General features: G+C 61.9%; 2 protein-coding genes across 3 annotated transcripts; one reads left to right on the top strand and one right to left on the bottom strand.

Annotated features, from left to right (window-relative positions):
* Positions 1 to 4,336: 4,336 nt before the first annotated feature.
* Positions 4,337 to 10,300, bottom strand: LOC138110627 (tumor necrosis factor ligand superfamily member 10-like). Its single transcript, XM_069015770.1, has 5 exons — positions 9,974 to 10,300; positions 6,843 to 6,989; positions 6,552 to 6,588; positions 6,033 to 6,140; positions 4,337 to 5,788 (listed from the first exon to the last, which is right to left on the bottom strand). The coding sequence occupies exons 1-5, from the start codon at positions 10,247 to 10,249 to the stop codon at positions 5,358 to 5,360; spliced, it is 999 nt and encodes a 332-aa protein (XP_068871871.1). The 5' UTR covers positions 10,250 to 10,300; the 3' UTR covers positions 4,337 to 5,357.
* Positions 6,996 to 19,219, top strand: LOC138110626 (natural killer cell receptor 2B4-like). 2 transcript variants are annotated; one of them, XM_069015768.1, is made up of 6 exons: positions 6,996 to 9,318; positions 15,129 to 15,458; positions 15,548 to 15,817; positions 15,958 to 16,017; positions 17,218 to 17,266; positions 17,927 to 19,219. In XM_069015768.1, exons 1-6 carry the CDS (start codon positions 8,973 to 8,975, stop codon positions 17,928 to 17,930), a joined length of 1,059 nt encoding a protein of 352 aa, XP_068871869.1. In that variant the 5' UTR covers positions 6,996 to 8,972; the 3' UTR covers positions 17,931 to 19,219. The 2 variants fall into 2 exon arrangements, with proteins under 2 accessions (XP_068871869.1, XP_068871870.1); XM_069015769.1 differs by lacking the exon at positions 6,996 to 9,318 and adding an exon at positions 13,225 to 13,598.
* Positions 19,220 to 20,065: the final 846 nt, after the last annotated feature.

Raw genomic sequence — 20,065 nt, 5'->3', positions numbered from 1 at the left:
CTCTGCCCATTTACTGGGATTCGGGAGGCTTCTGGATGCCTTGGGAGGCTGATGCTGCTCGTCCTGGCCTCAGCTGTTTGTGGTCCTTGATAAACCTGTTTGTGGGGACTGGGGACTCCTGGCTGGACTTGGCTGGGCCCCTCTCAAAATCTCTGATACAAACAAATTCCTTCTCTTTCCAAGGAGCAAAAGCCATATTCTTGATCTTCCAAAGCCATCCAGCAGCCAGTCCCTGCTCTGCTGCTTCCACCTGATGTCTCAATCCTTTCACAGCTCAAAGCTGCTTTCAGCCTGAGATGTCACCGATGGATCCAGTTCCGTCTCCTTGGAAAATAAATGCCTGGGCTGGTCTGTGGTGGTTCTGTGCAGCAGGAGATGGTTGGAATTCTTCAAGTGCTGCCTCAGCCCCTGCCAGGAGCAGCTTTGCCTTTAAATGCCTTTTTTTATTCTGTTTGGGGAGCAGATGGATGCTCCTGGGATCTGGGGCTGAGTCCAGGGAAGAAGCTGCCATGTCCCCTTTCTGGGAATGCCTGTCCTGTACTGGCTTCTCTTCCCTGTGGCACACCTGGGCTACCAGAAACACAAAGCTTTTCTATTTGTCTCCTCACCTTACCATCCTCAGGAGGGTCCCAGCTTGAGAAATGTGGTCCTGCTTCAATTAGATCCGTGATCCATGAGTGGATTCCTCTCCTTGGGGGAAGGCAGCAGCAGCCCAGTGCAAAGGTAAGGTGCCAAAAGGGAAACCCGTGTGCAGGGTCATCCCAGATGGAACGGCCCAGCTGGCGGGTGGCTCATCCCAGCTGCTCCTGGGGAAGCGGGAGGGCAGGGAGCAGCTGTCAGAGGGAATTGCAGCTGCTCTGCTGTCTGGGGAGGGGAGCCCGGGGCAGGAAACACCTGCCAGCAGCTCCTCGCTCTCCTCAGCTGGTGCTGTGTCTGTCCCATGGGTCGTTTTGTCAGTGGGAGAGGTGTCCTGGAGAAAGTCCTGTCTGGGAGGGTGAGAGTGGGAAGGGCAGGAAAAGCCCGGTAGGGCTGGGCTGTAGGGAGGCTCGCTTTAGGTGCGGGCGGGATCCTCACGGTGCCAAACTTCCCGCTCCTGAGGAGGGTCTTGCCCTGTCCGGTTCTTGCTCCGCGTTGCTTCACTCCAGGAGGAGCCCCGTGATTCCCTCCAGCAGACAGACGGGGATGCAGGACAGGGCTGGAGAGGTCCCTGCGCTGGATGGGTGGCCCGGAAGGACCGGGGCGTTTCAATATCCTATTGAAGGCACACGATGCTGGGGAGCTCTCTGGGGCGAGGGCTGGATGCGCCTGGAGGGGCAGGATGGGCATGGGGGGAGCCGCCTTTGAGCCTCCCAGCGAGCTGATCTTTAAGGTCCCACCCCAAACCAGTCTGATTCCGGTTCTGTGGGGTCGTGCAGGGGTTTGAACGGGGCACAAAATGAGGAGTTTTCTTAAAAAGTGGAATTATTTTTTCCTGCTTCTCTCATGGGGGAATAAGCGGGGAAAGCCGCGTGTGAGCCGTGCGGGAGGCCCGTGAGCCGGGCTGGGGCTGGCTCAGCCCGGGCAGAGCCCGAGAGCGAACCGGGGGAACGGCCCCGCTGCTGCCTCCGGCCCCGCCGCGCCCGGGCTGCTCCAGAGGCTGCTCAGGGAAGGACAACCGGTCCTGGAAAGGGAGAGAAATCCCCTTCTTTCCTTTGGGGTCTCAGTGGGACCGCGGGAAAGGGGCTGGGAGCAGATCTGGGGTGGGATTGCGCTAAATGGCCTTTGAGGTCCTCCTGACCCAAAGCAGCTGTGATTCCCCAGGGATGAGCTGAGCCCCGCCTGCAGCAGCCCCGCGTCCCCTCTGCTCGCTCACAGCGCCCCAGCATTCATGCTTGCCCGAGGGTTTAGGGGGCGTCCCGCAGCTCCACGAATCCTTCGTGCTGTAGGAAAGAGGTTTCTGTTTTGTTCCCCCTTTTTCGGGCGGAATTCCTGCCTGGGGGGAGCGGTGGCTGGGGAGGTGCCCTGGGGCAGAGCGGGGGGCGCTGCCGGGGTCACACCCCGCTGCCTCTCTTTGTGTGCTTTATTTACAAAGTCCCAAGGAATGATTTCCTGCCGCCTTGACGTGGATTCGACGTGGATTTCCTCTCCCTGCTGGGAACTCGGGCCAGGCTGGGGACTTGAAAGTAAAACGAGGTCGTGTCTGGGCAGGGATGGAGACTTGGAGGCAGTGATGAGCTGGTTCATAACAACAAAGAGGGAAAAAAGAGCTTTTAGCCCCAGGATTTATTTAGAGACAAAGGCTCAGGGCCGTGCACGCCCTGGGCTGGGCATCTCTGCGCTGGGCTAAAGCAGCTCCTCGGCAGTGGAGATAAGAGGGTCCTTTGGCAGCGGCTGCAGGAAGCACTTTGTGTCTGGATTGAGTCCACATGGCGAGGCCATGGGAAATCAGGTCACTGTGGAGATGTTATTAGTGCTGCAGTCCCCACCCACCTCCCAGTCCGGGTTAGAGCAGGAGGGAATCACGGAATTCTGGAATGGTTTGGGTTGGAAGGACCATAGAGTTTGTCCGGTGCCACCCCTGCCATGGCAGGGACACCTTCCCCTATCCCAGGTTGCTCCAAGCCCCAATGTCCAGCCTGGCCTTGGACACTGCCAGGGATCCAGGGGCAGCCACAGCTGCTCTGGGCACCCTGTGCCAGGGCCTGCCCACCCTCACAGGGATTTCTCCCCAGTATCCCCTCTGACCCTGTCTCCTTCAGCCTCAGGCCGTTGAGGCAGGGCCGGGAGGTTCTGGAGTTGTCACTGTAGGGACGCTGTCACTGTGCTGCCTGGGGCCTGGAGCTCTCGGTTTTGGGGGATTCTGTTGCTTTTTCCTGTGGCTCTCCCTAGCCTGAGGGAGGTGCTGGCAGAGGAGGCTGTGTGTGGGGATGCAGAGTTGATTTAGGGACCACGGACTTCACTTTCTAGTAGGAGCTACAGTGAACTTGTCAGCAATGCTCACAGTAAAATAGGGAGTTGTAATTTTTAATAAACAGTTTTAACAATAACAGAAAAGTTGTATGAGAAATCTCCAGTGTTTTGCTCCATTTGTGCACCAGGTTTTGTCTCCTCAGTCAGAGAAAAGTGTTGTGTCCTCATCCAGGTCTTTCCACACTTTGTTCCTCTTTGCTGGAGCCCGTCCTGGGACAGGCAGTGTTGGCACAGGTGCCTCAGGCAGTTTCTGTGGAGGCCGGGTTCTCCTGCTGCTGGAATCTCCTGCTGTTGGCCGATCCACTTGTTCAGGTGGGAGCATGGCCCTGGCCAGGCTGGGGATGTCCAGCCCTTCTCCTGGAAGCACCAGGACCGGGAGCACGATGGAAGAGGCAGAGGGGCCTCAGGGGCTGAGGCTGCTCAGGTAACCTGTGCCAGTTCCTCGCAGTGAGGAATTCCAGGCCTGCTGGGCTCTCCCCAGACAGGGCGAGGCTGCTCTTTGCCCTGATGCTGCTGCAGTTCTCCCTCTCCCATCCACCCACCCATGAGCCCTCTCCTTTCCAGGAAAGTGGGGTGGGCCAGTGCCCGCTGGCGCTGAGCCCGGCTCTCCCCGCTCACACATGGAGCTGCTTTCCCTGCTTCCTCCACGGCACACACAACCTCTGCCGGCTCCATCGGCCGTGTCCCTTTAAACTCCCTTTCCAAGGAAATGCCGGAACCACCTGCTGCGTTTCCTGCAGCCCCAGATCCCCTGGTTCAGCCCTGCGCTCCCCTGGCTGCTGCCAGAGGCGGGATGAGCTCCGTGCTCCCTGGGGGTGTTTGAGACCTGAGGATGTCAAGGGCCCTGTTGTGGGTCACCAGGGTGGCTGGGACAGCAGGAGGTGGGATGAGAGGTGGAGGAAAAGGGATGGTTTTGGAATGGAGGGGTTTGGAGTGCTTTGTTTGCTTTGGGCAGGGGCCCAGCGTGCTCCAGGGCCAAGGGCTGCTGAGCCAGGGCTCGGCTTAGCTCCCTCTGTCTCTCCACGGGGACTGGGAAAACAGAGCCTCTGCCATGGGGGGATCACCCCTGTCACCCCTCTGGAGGCTGCAGGAGGGTGCTCTCGGTGCTCTTGGGCTTTGGATGAGTTTCTGGAGGTTCTGGATGAGCTGGGGAATCTTCCCTTGCATTTGGGGCTGGTCCAGGTGTTGGTGTGCAGGTGCCAGGGTGGCACCGTGCCCTGTGGGGGTTGTACCAACCCCCTGGATGGGGAGCCTGCAGGAGATGGGGGCCAGGGATTGGGAATGCCCAGCACCTGAGGGTGTGGGGGGATGTGGGAACTGCTCCCCCTGGCTCCGTGTCCACCCTGCCCGGGGCTGTGTCCTGGGTGCAAAGGGGCCAGGCCGGTGCTGGAGTACAAGGCTTTATTCTGTCCTTCCTGGGAGCCCCATGCTTGTGGCAGCCCACGCTGCCACTGTCCATGAATCCCCACAGTCTTAGTCGGATACAGAGAGTACAGGGGTGGTTAGAAAAGGGGGCTGTGCCCCCCCAGTGTCCATGGGCTGAGCCAGCTGGGCCCTGCTCTGCCCTGCCCAAACCCACCTTTGGCCTCTGGGGTGGCTCCATCACCCCGGGGCTGGTTTGGTCCCTCCAAGGTCCTGCTGTGACCACCGGGCTCACCCAGAGCTGGAATCCTGCAGGGACTGCCAGGGCAGGAGATGTGAGGAAGTGGGGGCTGTGCTGGTCCATGAGGGCTGGGGGGGAGCAAATCCCCACGGGGAGAGGTGCTTGGTCAGCAGCTGTGCCGAGGTCCTGGTCCTGCACAGCCTGGCTCGGTCACCACGTGCCCCAGTGCCACGTGCCAGGTGTGGTGCCAGGACTGCTCCGGTGTCACGGTCCTGCCCTTTGCCCTCTCTGGAGCCATCGCTGGTGGGCTCCAGGCTTTGATCTCCCAGACTGGAACTGCTTCGTTCCTTTCCAGAGACCGACACTGGACCTGCCCCGTCCCCAAGATGTGCCCCAGGGGTGCCAGTCCTGTACCCTGGGGGTGCTTCCAGCCCCGGGTCCCTGGCACTCCCAGCCCTGCCTAAGGTGGGGTCAGACCCGTGGGTGTCACCCTGCCATGGGGACACTTTGTCTGGCAGTGGCAGATGTGGCCCTGGTGCCTTTCCTGCTGTAGGGAGCCGTTGGGAGGTGCTGGGTCACCAGGGCTGTGATGTCCCCCATCGTGCATGTCCCCTGTAGGTCCTCGGACACCCTTCCTGGGTCACCGGCTTCTGAGCACAGCAGGTCCCCGTGGGCAGCCGCCCTGGTGCCCTTCTTGGCTCATCCCTCACCACGAGAGACAACACCCAGCGAGAAGGACCCTGTGTGGCCCCTGGGCCACTGGCCGTGCCTAGGAGCCATGTGGGACAGGTGGGAGTGGAGGGGGTCACAGGTCGAGCCGGAAGGCCCCAAAGTAGCTGGCTGCTGCATCGTTGTAGTCGATGGCCAAGGAGGAGACGGAGACGAAGAGCTCATCACCGGCCTGGAGCTCGAAGAGTCCCCCCTGGTAGAGCGCGTGGAGCCCGTAGTCGGCCTCGGGCGCCCAGCACTTGGTGCCCACGCCCTTGAGCAGCAGCACGGGCGGGCTGTGGGCTGGCTGCCACTGGATGCACTGCACGAGCTGCGGGCCCGAGGCGCCGGCGCCGCGGTAGCGGAAATAGATCTGGGAGTACACGTAGTACTTGCCCGGCTGCTCCACCCGCAGCCGCCCCGCCCGGTACGTCATGTTCTGCACGTGGGACTGCAGGCTGCTGGGCCCCCAGTGCGTGATGGCGTGGCGGCACGACTGCGACAGGTTCCCGAAGCGCTGGGAGCGTCCTGCGGGAAGGGAGAGCCACTGAGGGGAGCGACCTGGCAGGGTCAGACGGAGCGGACAGGGTGGCTCCGACTCTTTCCCAGTCATCCAGCTTGGAGCGATGGAGCTCGGTGGTCTTGGAGTGATCAGGAGACATCTCTCCCCATGGGCCACCCAACACCTCCTCCATCCTGGTCCCCTGCCCTTTGATCTCTCCCATTCCCATCTTGGAGACCCAGCAGTGCCCAGAGGGGTTTCCCAACTCACCATCCTGAGCCAGGCTCTGTGGGCGGAGGGTGAGATGTGCCGAGGGTTTCCCGGCTATTTTGGGAGGAGGCTGCCCCTCTGAGGTGTTGAAATAGCTCCGCCAGGCCTCTGCAGGGAAGGGACAGACGCTGTAAGGACAGTGTGGGGACACCCGGCCCCATGCCAGCAGGGCCAGGGAATGCCCCACAGACCTACCAGAGCAAAAGGTTCCTGAGGGATGGAAATGTCTGGTCAATCATCAACCAACACATCTGTGCCGTGCCACGGCCCTGCTTCCCCGGCCTCCGGACAAACGGACGTGGCTGTCCCCCAGCCCATTCCCAGAACGTGTGCCTGTCACGGCCAGTGACAATCCTGGCTCTCCCCTCTCCTGCCCCAGCTCGCAGCACCGCAGTGTGTCCTAGGAGTGACCGGCCCCCCCACCCCCTGCTGGCCTCCCTGGATCAGGCTCCCATGGGCCACAGCTCCTGTGGATCAGGCTCTGGCTGCAGCCCCAGAGCTGGCCCCGGAGGGACTCACCCTTCACCGCGCTCCTGCGGATGATGCTCTCCGTCACCTGTGCCACAGAGAAGAGAAAGTCCCTCGGTTACAGGTGACAGGGGAGTCCCCATGCCTGAGCTCTTCCTCCAAGCCTCCCTCACCTTCCCTGTCCTGCTGTCTCTGGGCCCCACCAGGGTGGGGTCTGAGTCCTACTCCCACCTTAAACCACTCTGGCCATTCCCCCTCCCATGGCTCCGGGGATGCGGATGGGGAAACTGAGGCACGGGGACAACCAGGAGCTCTCCCATCCTCCCCCAATCCCGGGCTCACCGTGGCCACGTAGGCTTTGATGGTGCTGGCCAGCCTGAGGCAGCCCTGGCTGCTGCTCAGCTCCTCCAGGCTGGAGCCCTCGGGCTGCTGATTGAGTGCCTGCAGACAGCGCAGCTCCTCCGCACTGCCCGGAGCCTGGGATTTCAGCTGGGATGGAAACAAAGCGAGATTCAAACTGGGACAGACAGAGGGAGCAGCCGGGATCCTGCTGGGGTGTGAGTGTGGGGCAGCTGCTCAGCTCCTCCGGCATCCTGGGTGCTCAGAGAATGACCCCAATCCCAGAGCTGGTGCTTGGCCAGGCAGCACCACCGGGATGCAAACCCGGCTGTGCCTCCTGTGTGGGATGGAGGGGGCAGGAGGAGGCTTGGGTGGATCCAAGTTTAGCCAAAAATCTGTTTTTTGTGAATTGAACAGGTTAAATCTCATCCTGTCCCTCCTGCGATCCCTGGGAGACCATCCTAGCGCTTTGGGAAGCATGCCAGCCCCTTTCACAGAATTCCATCACCAAATGGGAGGAAGAAGAGGAGGCAGGACCCAAGGACACTGACAAGCCACTGAGCACCAAGTAAAGAACCCCAAATTCCCATTATCCATCTCCTTTACCTCTTCCTCCTTATCCCAGGGGGAATGAGGCTCCTCCAGCTGCAGGATGTGCTCACTGCTCAGGGCCAGGAGCTGCCTTGGCTCGGAGCTGCTGCTGGAGGCTGGACTTGCCCAGGCAGCCAGGGCCACACTCCTGCTGCTCCCTGAGCTGAGCTGGGATTGCCAAACAGGCTCTGGCACAGCGCAGCCCTTCCAGCTGCTGAGCCCGGACCCCGAGCAGCGCCGGGGCAGCCCAGGCAGGGCTCGGGCACTTCCCTGTGCTGGGAAGTCTCCCCTCCTTGGGTCTGTCCCAGGGCTGTCCCAGCTCCACTCTGGCTGTGGCGTGGCCATGGTGACTGTCACCCCTGATCATAGGGTCACACCACACCCTGCTGCTGTCCAGGGAAACTGAGGCACAGATGGGATGGCTGCCCTGAAATCGCTCTGCCAGGAGCTGGGAATGAACACACGGCACCTTGGCCACCCTCCCTCTGTCATCTGGGCACTTCCCAGGTCCCAGGACAGACCCAGGAGTCCTTGGGTGGCCCCGTGGTCACCTGGGGCTTGGCCACCTCCAGTGCCCCACGTATGCCCCACATCCCGGTTTGTTCCGAGACCCCCAGACCCCTGCCCACCACAGCTGGGTATGTGCTGCCTCCGACCAGGATGTGCTCAGGTCTGGGATCTATATCCCATCTATGTGTAGATGTGCCTCTATATCAACAGAATACCGGGATTCATGCAGCCTCTGGATCCACAGGATACTGGGATCAGTGCAGCCTCTGCATCCACAGGACAGCTGTGTGAGGTCAGATTGAAAGGGTTTGGGTTCATCTCTCCCCCCTAACCCTGCCCCGGCCATTCCCCGCGGACGGGCTGCGGGAGGGCTGCCGGCTGTTCCTGCACACGCCTGCCCGCCCAGGTGCGTGTGCCGGGTGCTCCAAGGCCGTGAATCCCCCCGGGATGGGGCTGTTCCCTTGGAATGCCCGCGGCGGGTGCGTGTCCGGGCAGGGCCTCCCGTGTGACTCCTCCGGGCTGGCTGCGGCGTGTGCCCGTCCCGGGACCGGGGCCAGCCCGGCACGGAGCTGCTGCAGCGGCTCCAGAGAAAGCCACGGAGCTGCTCCAGGGCTGGAGCCGCTCTGGAGCCAGGCTGGGAGGGCTGGGGGTGCTCGCTTGGAGAAGGGCAGGCTCCAGGGAGAGCTCAGAGCCCCTTGCAGGGCCCAAAGGGGCTCCAGGAGCCTGACTCCGTATTCCCAGCACAGATCCGGTGACCGGCCGCTGAAATTAGCCCAAATTGTTCCACTACAGCGGTTTTCTCCTCCCTCCACCTCTTCCCTGGGGCTGTCTCCCCGTTCCCCTCCTCTCCCCGCCTTTCATGTAAATCCCTCTCAGCGGGACCTCGTGTGACCCAGGGATGGAGACAAAGCCCGCAGGAGGGCTGGAGCCCACTCCAAAGGATGCTCCGCTGGATCCAGACAGGCTGTTTATTCCCTCTGCGTCCGTGGGCAGGGCTTTTCCTTTTTCCCCGTCTCTGGTGTGATTTGTGGAATGTCTGGCACTGCAGGACCCTTTTTTTTTGCCGCAGCCTCAGGGATGAGGGTGGCTTCCATGGAGCTGCTGCCAGCCCCGAATTTCACTCTGCCCATGGATCTCCTGCCTGGCTGCTTCGGGGTTGTTGTGGGTCGGAATCAGCGGCTGAGGGGAGGGGCTGGAGAGGCTGTTGAAAGGATCAGACCCGTCGCGGCCAAGTTTGGGAGTGGTTTTGGCCGAGTGACCCCGTGGGAGGTGGGAATGGCGGGATCCCAGCACAGTTGGTGGAACTGCACTGGAGCAAGAAAAGAGCGGCTGGAATGGGGGGTGCTGGAATGGGGGATTCCAACATCTCACAAAGGGGGTGAGGAGGATTTGGGGGTCCTGGAGTGTGGGGAAGATGGGAAAGAGGGGAGAGAGAGGTGAAGCAGGGATCAGTGGGGCCTGGAGCCCAGCGAAGTCCCCTCACATCCCCATCTGGAGCTGGAGACCCCGATGGGATCCCAGGGCAGAGCCCCCTCCCCAGTGCAACCCCTCAGCTCCAGGCGGAGCCGAGGACAAAGGCACGGTCTCTGCACATCTGGAGGTGGGACAATGTCCACCCCTCCGCCCCCGCCTGCACAGCTGGATCTGCAGCTCCGGGCGGGGCTCGGGCAGTGTCCACCCCTCAATCCGCATCTGGACCCCCTGCTCCCTGGGGAGCTGGGGCAGTGTCCACCCCCCAATCCACATCTGGACCCGCCGCTCCCAGGGGAGCTGGGGCAGTGTCCACCCCTCAATCCGCATCTGGACCCGCCGCTCCCAGGGGAGCTGGGGCAGTGTCCACCCCGCACTCCGCATCTGGACCCCCTGCTCCCTGGGGAGCTGGGGCAGTGTCCACCCCGCACTCCGCATCTGGACCCCCTGCTCCCTGGGGAGCTGGGGCAGTGTCCACCCCGCACTCCGCATCTGGACCCGCTGGCGCGGGGCGGGGAGCGGGCAGAGCCCTCCCGCAGCCGCCGGTCCGGGACAAAGCTCACCTTGGAGATGGCCATGCTGAAGTAGACGAAGAGGACGGTGGTGGAGGCGATCTGCAGGGCCAAGATGGCCATGAAGGCCACGCTGCCCCACAGCGGCCCGCACCGCCGCCGCCGCTGCCCCCGCGCCGCACCGGGGCCGCCGTCCGGACCGGCACCGGCACCGGCACCGGGACAGTCACCGGGAGCGGGAGCGGGAGCCTCGGCCAGCATAGGCGTGTCGGAGCCGCCGCTGTCGGAGCGCAGGTAGTGCCCGGCGCTGGGCGGGTGCGGGGCCATGGCCCGGCCCGGTCCCGGTCCCGCTGCCCCGGGCCCGAGCGCGGCGGGACGGACGGGCGGGGGCGGGCCGGGGGGTGGGGAGGTGGGGGTGGCCTGGGGCCGAAGGGGCGGGGCCATTCGCGGCCACCGAGGGGGCGATGGTGGCCCCGGGGCTGCGGCTCGGGAGGCAGCGGGGCCGCGGGGGGCCCCAGAGTGACCCTTCACGGGTACATAGCGACAAAGGGGAATGGCTTCGCTCTGACAGAGGGCAGGGTCAGATGGGATATTGGGAACAGATTCCGATCTGGGAGGTTGCCCAGAGCAGCTGTGGCTGCCCCTGGATCCCTGGCAGTGCCCAAGGCCAGGTTGGATGGGGCTTGGAGCAGCCTGGGACAGTGGGAGGTGTCCCTGCCCATGGCAGGGGGTGGCACTGGGTGAGATTTAAGGTCCCTTCCCACCCAGCCCATTCCATGATTCCTGAATGCGCCTCATGCCACCATCACAGGACGGTGTGGGTGCTGCTGGGGTGACCGCAGGCGAGGATACCCCAGCGTGCCTGGGCTAAGAACAAAAGGTCTCAGGATTGGAGGGACATGACCTGAGCCAGGTTTAGGTGATGGGCCACATGTCAGCTCTGGCCAGCACCAAAGGCTCAGAGAGGGGCAGGTTTGCAGGAGGGGGGGTCAAGAGCTGCTGAACGTCCCCTGGAGGCCTTGCTGGGGGGCCGTGCCCACCTTGCCCTCCTGCCCTGGGCACAGGGCTGCCCATTCCTGCTGAGCCCCAGGCTCTGTCCTGCTGCTGGGTCACATTCCCATTGCTCCACAACAGAAATGTGGAGCAGTTTGGAAAGCAGAAAGGCTCCTCTGAGCCGCCGGGGCTCAGAGCAGGGGATCTTCCACCCCAAAGCATCTGCCAGGCCCGTGACTGATTTCCCTGCCTCTCTGCCAGCGCAGTGTGTACCCAGTGCCAGAGCCCCATCCCTGCCCTGGCATGGAGCTGTTTCCCCAGGCGAGATGCCCTCCTTGGAGTTTGGGAAGGGCGCTGAGCTGGGAGGGAGGTAACTATGTCTAAAAAAATCCCGTGGCAGCTCAGCCCTCCCGGTTGTTCTCAGGAAAGGGCTCAGGACCTGCAGAGCTGGGTGAGGAGGGAAGAGCTGCAAATGGCACATCTGGGGAACAAATAGGTTCCAGCCTGGTCTAGTGGAAGATGCCCCTGTCCATGGCAGGGGGGTGGAATGGGATGGGCTTTCAGATCTCTTCCAGCCCAAACCATTCCATGATTCTATGATTTGCTGCTTGGGGCATGGATGTTTGTGCTGGCACCACTGCTCTGAGTGCTGATCCGTGCAATGTGGCAGGGGCACAGCTGAGCTCTGCTGAGGAGCAGAGGGAAACCAGGAGCAACCAGAACCCAGGAGCTTGGGGCTGCTCTTTTGGAGAGAGGTTTGTCTGTGAGTCAGGGCAGGACCAGAACTGGAACTGTGCAGAGAAAATTGGGTGGGAGCCAGGGGGAAAAGAATGCCTCAATCCTGGCTGAGGAGTTGTTTTTCACTTCTAATGTTTCCTGGTCTGTGCACTGGGAGAGCTGGGTCAGGCACAGCCTGGAAATCTGTTTCCTCAGTGCCCCGTGGTGCAGAGCAAGTGCCGGGGAGCAGGAGAGAGAGGGGCTGGTTGGGGTCTGCTGGTGCTGGCAGTGAGGCGCTGGGATGGGGGCAACCCGGCAGGAGATGCCGACAAGACATGGGGCTGTGTCTGGGATTTCCCAGCCTGTCCCTTGGATTCGCTTCGGTTCGCTTCAGGCAGGATGGTGGAATGCGCGATTTTTGTTGTTTTCCCCGTTTTATGGGATGGCCAAGGCAGACGCCCTGAGCTGGGTCAGCGCAGGATGCTCCTCCCCGGGGAGGTCCCAGGGCCGGCTCTCAGCTCCCCGCGCTGCTCCCTCAAGCCAAGCCCAGCCCGGCGCTGGCTGCGGCCGCTGCTGACTCCGAACATGTGCTGGCCACACGGCGCTCCCTCCCTCAGGAAACAGCAGCCCCTGGGACGTGAAGTCATCGCGTGCGGCTCAGGAGCTGCTGTAACCTCCCTGGAATGTGCCCTCAGATGTTTGTCTTTCGATGGAACTCATCAGTTCCTGTGCTGAGGTGTTTTTTGGGGAAAAACCTTTTCCCCATCACACCGTACTTCCAAGGGGAAGGTCAGGCGTCCAGCCTCTTCCCTCCAAACCCTGGGAGCACCCCAACCCTTCCCTGGGTCTCTCCTGCCCGGGGGCTGGAGCCGGCGTTTGTTTGTCCCTGTTAGAGCAGAGCAGGTGGAGACATTCCCTGCCTGGTGGCATCAGAGCTGCTCCAGCCTCACATGTGCTGGGATGGAGGGATGGAGGGATGGAGGGATGGAGGGATGGGGTGGTCACCCAAGTGGGACAGGACGTTGGCTTGGATGGGCACAAGCTGGTCCTCACAGCCCTCCCTGGCCTCTGGCTGGTGGTGGCAGCTGGAGGTTGGGAGACGAGGGAAAGGAGGAGCAGGGAGGCCCCGTGTGTACCCAGGGCTGCTCCCCACGCTGCCAGCAGGAGTTTGGCACGGGAGGGACGGATGGAGGAACCCCGTAAAACCCTGGACCCGCGGGCTTCCCCAGGAGGGATGAGGAGCCGCACCCTCTGGAACATCTCAAGGCGGGACAGCAGCTCCCGAGACATCCCCGCCCCGGCCAGGAGCGTCCCCGGGCTCCGGTGATGGAATGACAGGAAAGCTCTGCTGCAGCTCCTTCCTGGGCTGGGCTCCCTGATCCCAGCGCCTCCGCCGGCTCCTCGCACAGCCGATGTCCTCTCCCAGCCGATGTCCTCTCAGCCAATGTCCTCCCAGAGCCAATGTCCTCCCAGAGCCAATGTCCTCCCAGAGCTGATGTCCTCTCACAGCCGATGTCCTCTCACAGCCGATGTCCTCGCACAGCCGATGTCCTCTCCCAGCCGATGTCCTCTCACAGCCGATGTCCTCTCACAGCCGATCTCCTCGCTCCCTCTAGTGGGGTTGGGAGAGCTGCGTGGGCTCCTGCCTGGGCACACCTGTGTCCTTGTTCCTCCTCCTGATGGCCTCCTGGAGATCCTCCTCTGGCCATGCTGGGTGTTTTTTTTTTTTGCTGCCACAAAGCCCCCAGCACTTCCCAAGCTGCCCAGGTGATGGAAACAACCTCCTGGGGAAGGAGAAGAATATTCTCCCGATCCCGCCTGGAACATTCCGAGACAAATCTCCTGCAGGAGCAGCGTCCCAGCCATGTCCTGTCCTCCCCACAGCCCTGCCTGGAGCTGGAAGGGCTGCTCTAGGAAATGATTAAACCCCCAGTTTTTGTGGCTGAGCTGGGATCCTGGGGACAGGGTGAGGCCATTCCCCCGGTGCCCCTGAGCTGGGATTTGGGGGTTTTACACCGCGGCAGGTGGAGGAGGAACAGGAGGGACGGGAGAAGGCAGCGCCTTGGAGGGGTCCGTGTGTTGGGTTTGGATGTCCTGGAAAGGAGAGAGGGAGGAGGAAGAGAGGAAGAGGAGAAGAAAACGGAGAGGAGGCAGAGGATGAGGAGAAGGGAGGTGAGAAGCGGGAGAGGAGGGGAGTGGAGGAAAAGGGAGAGGAGGGAAGGGAAGAAGAGGGGAGAGGCGTAGAAGAGAGAAGAGGAAGAGAGGAGGTGAGGAGGGGAAGAAGGGGAGGGAGAGAAAGGCGAGAAAGGAGGGAAGGGGAGGAGAGGGGAAGAGCAGAGGAGGAGAAGGAGAAGGAGGGGAGAGCCCGCCCCGTCCCGCCCCGTCCCGCCCCAAGGAGCCCCCGGAGCCCCGCGGCGGAGCCGTGGCCGCGCCGGCCCCGCAGATGTTCCCCGTCCCCCTCCTCCTCCTCCTCCTCCTCCTCGCCCCCGGCAGCGCCGCGGCCGCCCCGGGGGTCACAGGCGAGTGTCAGCCCCGGGCCGGTCCCGTTCCAGGGCTGCCCGAGGGTCTCTCCCGGAGCCTTTTGGGGGGGTTTGGCCGAGCTGGGCCGCGGGGGGAAGGCGGGCGGGACCCCCGCGCCGCACGGAGCCGCTCCCGGCTTTGGGAAGCTTTTCCTGGCGCCTGGTTTAAGACGCGAGGGCGACTCCAGGCTCGGGCACGCCTTGATCCCGGAGAAAAGCTTTTAGGGGAAGGTCGGGAAGGGACTTGCGGCTTTTCTCGTCTCTCGGCCCGTGTTCCTGGCAGGGACCGTGCCCGGGGGGCCCTCAGCTCCGCTTGTGCCCCCTCAGAGCAGGAGGGAGCATTTCCATGTCCCCGCTGAAAGATTCGGGGCTGTTGGTGGATGAGAAGCTCAGCACGGCCCGGCCAACACGGCTCGAGCCCCAGAGCGTGGGGAGGGGGGATTCTGCCCCGGTGCCCCCTCAGACCCCGCCTGCAGAGCTGCCCCAGCCCTGGGCCCGGCACAGGAAGGACCCGGAGCTGCTCCGAGGCCTGGAGCTCACCTGGAGAAGGGAAGGCTCCAGAGCCCCTTCCAGGGCCTAAAGGGGCTCCAGGAGAGCTGGAGAGGGACTGGGGACAAGGGCCTGGAATGACAGGACAAGGGGAATGGCTTCCTAGTGCCAGAGGGCAGGGATGGATGGGACACTGGGAGAAATTCCTCCCTGTGAGGGTGGTGAGGCCCAAGCACCAATGTTTCCCAGAGAAGCTGCGGCTGCCCCTGGAAGTTGGACGGGGCTTGGAACATGGGTCCCTGCCCATGAAACTAGGCGATCTTTAAGGCCCCTTCCAAGCCAAAGCCTTCCATGATTTTATAAATAATTCCCTCTGCAGCTGAGCCAGGAAGGGCTCCAGCAGCAGCTCCCAGGTGGATGCGGTGGGATCCCCGTGGCTGTGGGATCCCCGTGGCTGTGGGGTGACTGACTCCTGGTTTCTCTTCCAGCCCGCACGCTCGCTCCCTGCTACTCCGCCGACCTGCGCCCGGCCTCGGGGAGCCTGGTGTCGGCCGTGGGCTGCACCGTGCTGCTGACGGCCCCCGCGCTGCGGGGCAGCAGGGCGGTGTCCTGGGAGTACAGAGAGGGCACGGAGGAGGGGGTCATCCTCAGCTATGCCCACAACCGCCCCTCCATCATGTCCCGGCTCTACGAGAACCGCACGACGTTCAACGAGTCGAACCTGTCGCTGCAGGTGGTGCTGCAGAGCGGGGACAGCCGCCTCTACCGCCTCCGGTCCCAGGAGGAGGCCACGGCCTGGTTCCATCTGCACGTCGTGGGTGAGTGGTGCCGTGGCCAGCCCTCCTGCTTGGCTGGGAGCCGGGATTGCCGCGGGTTTGAGCGCTGACGCTGCCTCTGCTTCTCCCAGCACCGCTGTCCAAGCCAGAGATCGTGGGCAACTCCTCGGTGAAGGCAGGAGGCAACACCAAACTGGTCTGCAACGTGCTGCAAGGGAAGGCAGACGCCTACTGGTGGGAGAAAAACGGGCAGCTGCTCCTGGGAAGTGAGCGCATCCAGTTTGTGGAGAACACCACGCTCTGCATCCTGCGGGCGTCCATCAGCGACAGCGGCTACTACACGTGCGTGGTGAGCAACGCCGTGAGCCAGAACGAGACCTCCTTCCTGCTGCAAGTCCACCGTGAGTGCCCCGGGGAGCAGCCGGGAGACAGCCCCAGCGAAGGGGTCCTCCCTCCCTGCCCGTGCTGAGCAGGGTGTGGGAGGGTTAAGTTCAGGTTAAATGCACTCTGGTGCAGAGGCTCTGGGTTCTCCCCCTTGCAGACTCTGCCAACGTGGTGCTGCCCGTGGTCCTGGCCTGTGTCATCATCGGCTCGCTCGCAGGTGGGTGCTGGGCTGGGCAGGTGGGTGCTGGGGTGACTCTTTGCCCTGTTTCTGGCTGGTGGGTGCCATGGCAGGTGCTGTGGCCTCAAGAGATGGGTGAGAGGGTCCAGTGTGGCACATCCCTGCCAGGACCTGGCTTTCCCACCCTGGCATCCCGTGGGCAGGGACTGGGCTGTGTCACAGCTGCTGTTTCCAGCAGGGTTTCCCCAGTCCAAGGAGGTCATGCTGGCCTCCGTTGTCCTCTTTGGCCTTCCCTTGTCTCCCTTCTCCCAGATATGAGTGGGAAAGTCGTGAGAACCCCTCCTGCATGTCCAGGACAGGCAGGAGATGATATTTGACTGTTCTGATCTGAGTCAGCCCCCACAAAATCCAGGGGATGTCAGACATCCCTTCTATGATGACAGCACCGAGCTCCCACCATGCTGTGAGGGTTTTCTGCCCTCAGCAGGGAAAGGTGCCTCCAGTCTTGCTTTTCCTCCTTTTTTGGAGCTGGAGAGTGTGTTTTCCATCCCATCCCATCCCATCCCATCCCATCCCATCCCATCCCATCCCATCCCATCCCATCCCATCCCATCCCATCCCATATCCCTGGCAAAGTGAGGATTTGAATTCTCAGATTGCCAACTGCAAAAAAACCCAAGACCCAGCCAAGCCTGGAGGTGGATGTGGATGGAGCGGGAGGTTCTCCCTGGGGGTTGTGGGTGTGTTTTTGTATTGCACAAAGGTTTCAGGTTTTTCCTGGGAAAGCCTCCTGGCGCTGGGGAGGTGCTGGAAAAGCTCCTGGCCGTGCTCCTGCTGTTGTCATTCCGTCACACTCCCCTTGCCCTGGGGCCACAGGTCACACGTGGCCAGAGCTGGTGGCTGGTCCCCTCCCCAACTGTTGGGGTGGGAGCTGTGGGGCAGTGTGGGGTGAGCAGGGGGGTCTACCCCAGGCCCCAAATCCCAATCCTGTCTTGGGGAGGGCTGATGGGCTCCTGGACTGAGGTTTCCCAGCTGGAAAAGGCATCTCCAGGGCCTTTAATGGAGAGGAGGAGGAGGATGATGATGATGATGATGATGATGGGGCTCTGAGCAGCCTGGTCTAGTGGAAGGTGTTCGTGCCCATGGCAGGGAGTTGGAACAGGATGGGCTTTAAAGGTCTCTCCAACCCAAACAGTTGTGGGATTCTGGGATTCTCTGATGCTGCTGCTTTGTCTCCAGGTGTCTTCGTCTGGTGCCAGAGAAGGGAGGACAAGTGTGACAACTGTTGGTAAGATGCCTCCAGCCCCCTCTTGGGGTGGCCCCCTTGCTCCAGCCAAAATTTACTCCCTACAAGCCCAAATTTATCCTTGTCTGGATCCGTGAGCTGGAGCAGTGGGAGAGCTCGGGGTGCTGTCCCAGCTGCTCTCCCACCCTGGAGGCTCAAAGGATTTGCTGTCCCCTCTATTTAACCCGCACTGGGATTTACTCTGGAAATATTCTCGATTCCTCCACCCAGAGCCTGACATGTGTGGTTATCTTAGCTCTGAGTAACAGGTGGGCTTTTGAATACTCCAGAGATTTCTGGGAAGTGAGTGATTCCTGAGATTTTCTCAGAAATTGCTCCCTCCATGTGAGCACAAACACACACTCACTGGAGCTCCCTGGAGGCTGAGGACAAGGATGTGAGTCCCTCAGGATGGAAAACCCATCCCATGTGGTGGTGGGTTGCAAGCAGGAGAGCTCTCAGGTGTCTTGTGCAGCCAAATCCCAGGGAACTCCACCCAGGGATAAACTGGCCAAGGTAGCTCCTGGAATTTGGAGTAGGGCAGAGGTCCAGACCTGCCGGTGCTGCCACTGCCAGCGTGGGACACTCGGAGCTGGCTGAGGCCATGGAGGGGTCCGAGTGCCCAGGACATGGCTCATGTGGGGACCTCTCTTCTCCTTGCAGGTAGAGCTGGGTCAGCCCTGCTGTTGCCATTCCCTGATGATGGATACAGCTGGGAGTGCCAGGTATCCCAGCTCAGCCTCTCCTGGACTCCCCTCTGAAGTGTTCAAGCTGCCAGAACCTGCAGATATTGTTTTGGAAAACACTGGTTTGGACTATTTCTATGTTGTTCTGCTCTTCCTGTTGTGCGTCCCTGGAGAGGGATGTACCTGCTCCTCCCTCCATCCTCCTGGCTCCCTCCAGAGCCCTGCACAGGCTCATGGCTCTGGAAAGAGCCACTGTTCCTGCTGGGCAAATCCACAGTCCCGGGAGCCAGCCCTGCCTCCCGGGGCCTCCCGGTGTCCTGCTGTGCCAGGGGTTTGCCAGGGGGCTCGGGGGCTGAGGCTCTGGGCGTCCTGCTCCGTGTGGCCCTCGGAGGGAGGAGAAGGGGCAGGACTGCGCTGTGTGCACGTCCAGGCGGGAGCGGGGCAGCGGGAGCTGGCAGGGAATGGGGAGCAGCAGAGGAGTTCAGGGTTTGAAGGCAGATCCCAAGGAAATCCCTGCAGCCGGCTGAGGTAGGGATGCTCCCGAGCCCATCTCCTCCTGCCCTGGGCTCTGCAGCATCTGGGGAGATCCCTGGGGACATCCCCTCCTCTTCCCAGCACAAGGAGTGCTGGTGCCAGCTCGTCCTTCCCGTTTGCTGCTCCTGCGGGTGACATCAGCCTTGGCCTGGTTGGATACCGGGAGCCCTGCTCCCGTCCCCTGCTGTCCCCTGCTGTCCCCTCCCTCCCCGTGCTGCTTCTGCAGGGCTCTCCTGGGCGGTGCTGTGAGGGGAGGCAGAGCAGGCATCTCCCACCTGCAGAGAACTGGATGCTCCCCTGGGGTGCTGGACCTCACTGTTGGTCACCCCGGGACATTTGCACCCCCTTTTTAGTCTGAGGGGGAAATCCCAGCTCCAGGGCCCACCCTGAGCCGATCCCCAGCGCCTCTGGAGCAGGCTGGGGACCTCTCCAAGGCCAACTGGAAAATTGTGGGAGAGGATATTCAGGGGCTGTTAGCAAGGAGCCATCTCAGCCTGGGGTTTCATGGAACCACTGGAGGAAGCAGAGGAGTTTGGGTGGAGTAGAGGAGATGCCGACCCCACTGGAAGCTGCAGGACAGGTTGTCGTGTTCTCTGTTGCACGTGAGGGTGTAAAACGTAGCCACAGGTTTTACAAGAAAACCTTTCCTAAGTTGGGGAGTTGTCTGTGAGTTGTTGTGGAGACTTTGTGGCTTGTTGATGGCTGTTGCTGCTAATAAAGAGTGTGTGTTATCCCAGAGGGTGTTGCTGTGGTGTGTAGGGGTGGGAAATGCCCCTCGGGGTAGCAGTGGGATGGGAATCAGCCCCTGGTGGGTTGTGGCTGGTGGCAGCCCCGGGAATGCTGGATTTATCCCCGTGTCCGGCTCTGGGACAGGATCCATTGCTCCTGAGGACAGCATTTGTTCCCTTTTGGGGTTCCTGCCTCCCATCCCCTCCCTCCCCTGCTCCAGTGGCGGTGACAGCCTGAGGGCCTCAGCTGGGGTTAAGAACAGCCCAGCAGCTCTGCTCCAAATGCAGCTGAGGGTATTTTTAACCTGCCCCCATTCCCTGAGTCACGGGAGCCTGGCAGCCGCCCTGGCAGTGCCCAGGGAGGAGCTGCCTCCCAAGGAGCTGGGTTGGGGCTCACCCAGGGCTCACCCATGGGGGATTTTCAGGGAGGTTTGGGGTTCATCTGGGGGCCTTTGGGTGCAGGGTTGTGCTCAGCAGCTGTTTGGGGTTGGAAAAGCTCCCCTGGGCTGCAGGAAATGCCTTGGTGTGTTGTGACAGCCAGGAACAACAGCCCCTGGCACAAGCTGGGCACGAGTTTAATCCTGCCCTGAGTGAATAAATCCCGGAGTGTGCCGGATGCCCTGGGCTGGGCCCAAGGAAGAGCTGTTGACAGCATCCACCTCCTCCCATTCCAGTTTTTGTCCTTCCTCCACCTTTACTAGTGGTAAAGCCAGGATGTATTTCAAGTTACTACAGGGTTACACCCAGAAAAGTATTTAATGCTTCTCCCAGGTGTATCTTACACAAACAGCTCAGCCACCAGCTCCAGGAGCAGCGCAAATCCGTGCTGGAAAAAGCCTCCCTCTATGGATGAT

The sequence above is a fragment of the Aphelocoma coerulescens genome, chromosome 4A, assembly GCF_041296385.1.
Source record: "Aphelocoma coerulescens isolate FSJ_1873_10779 chromosome 4A, UR_Acoe_1.0, whole genome shotgun sequence".
Classification (NCBI taxonomy): Eukaryota; Metazoa; Chordata; class Aves; order Passeriformes; family Corvidae; genus Aphelocoma; species Aphelocoma coerulescens.
Note: the sequence above shows the minus strand (reverse complement) of the source record. Positions and strands in the feature narration are given on the sequence as shown.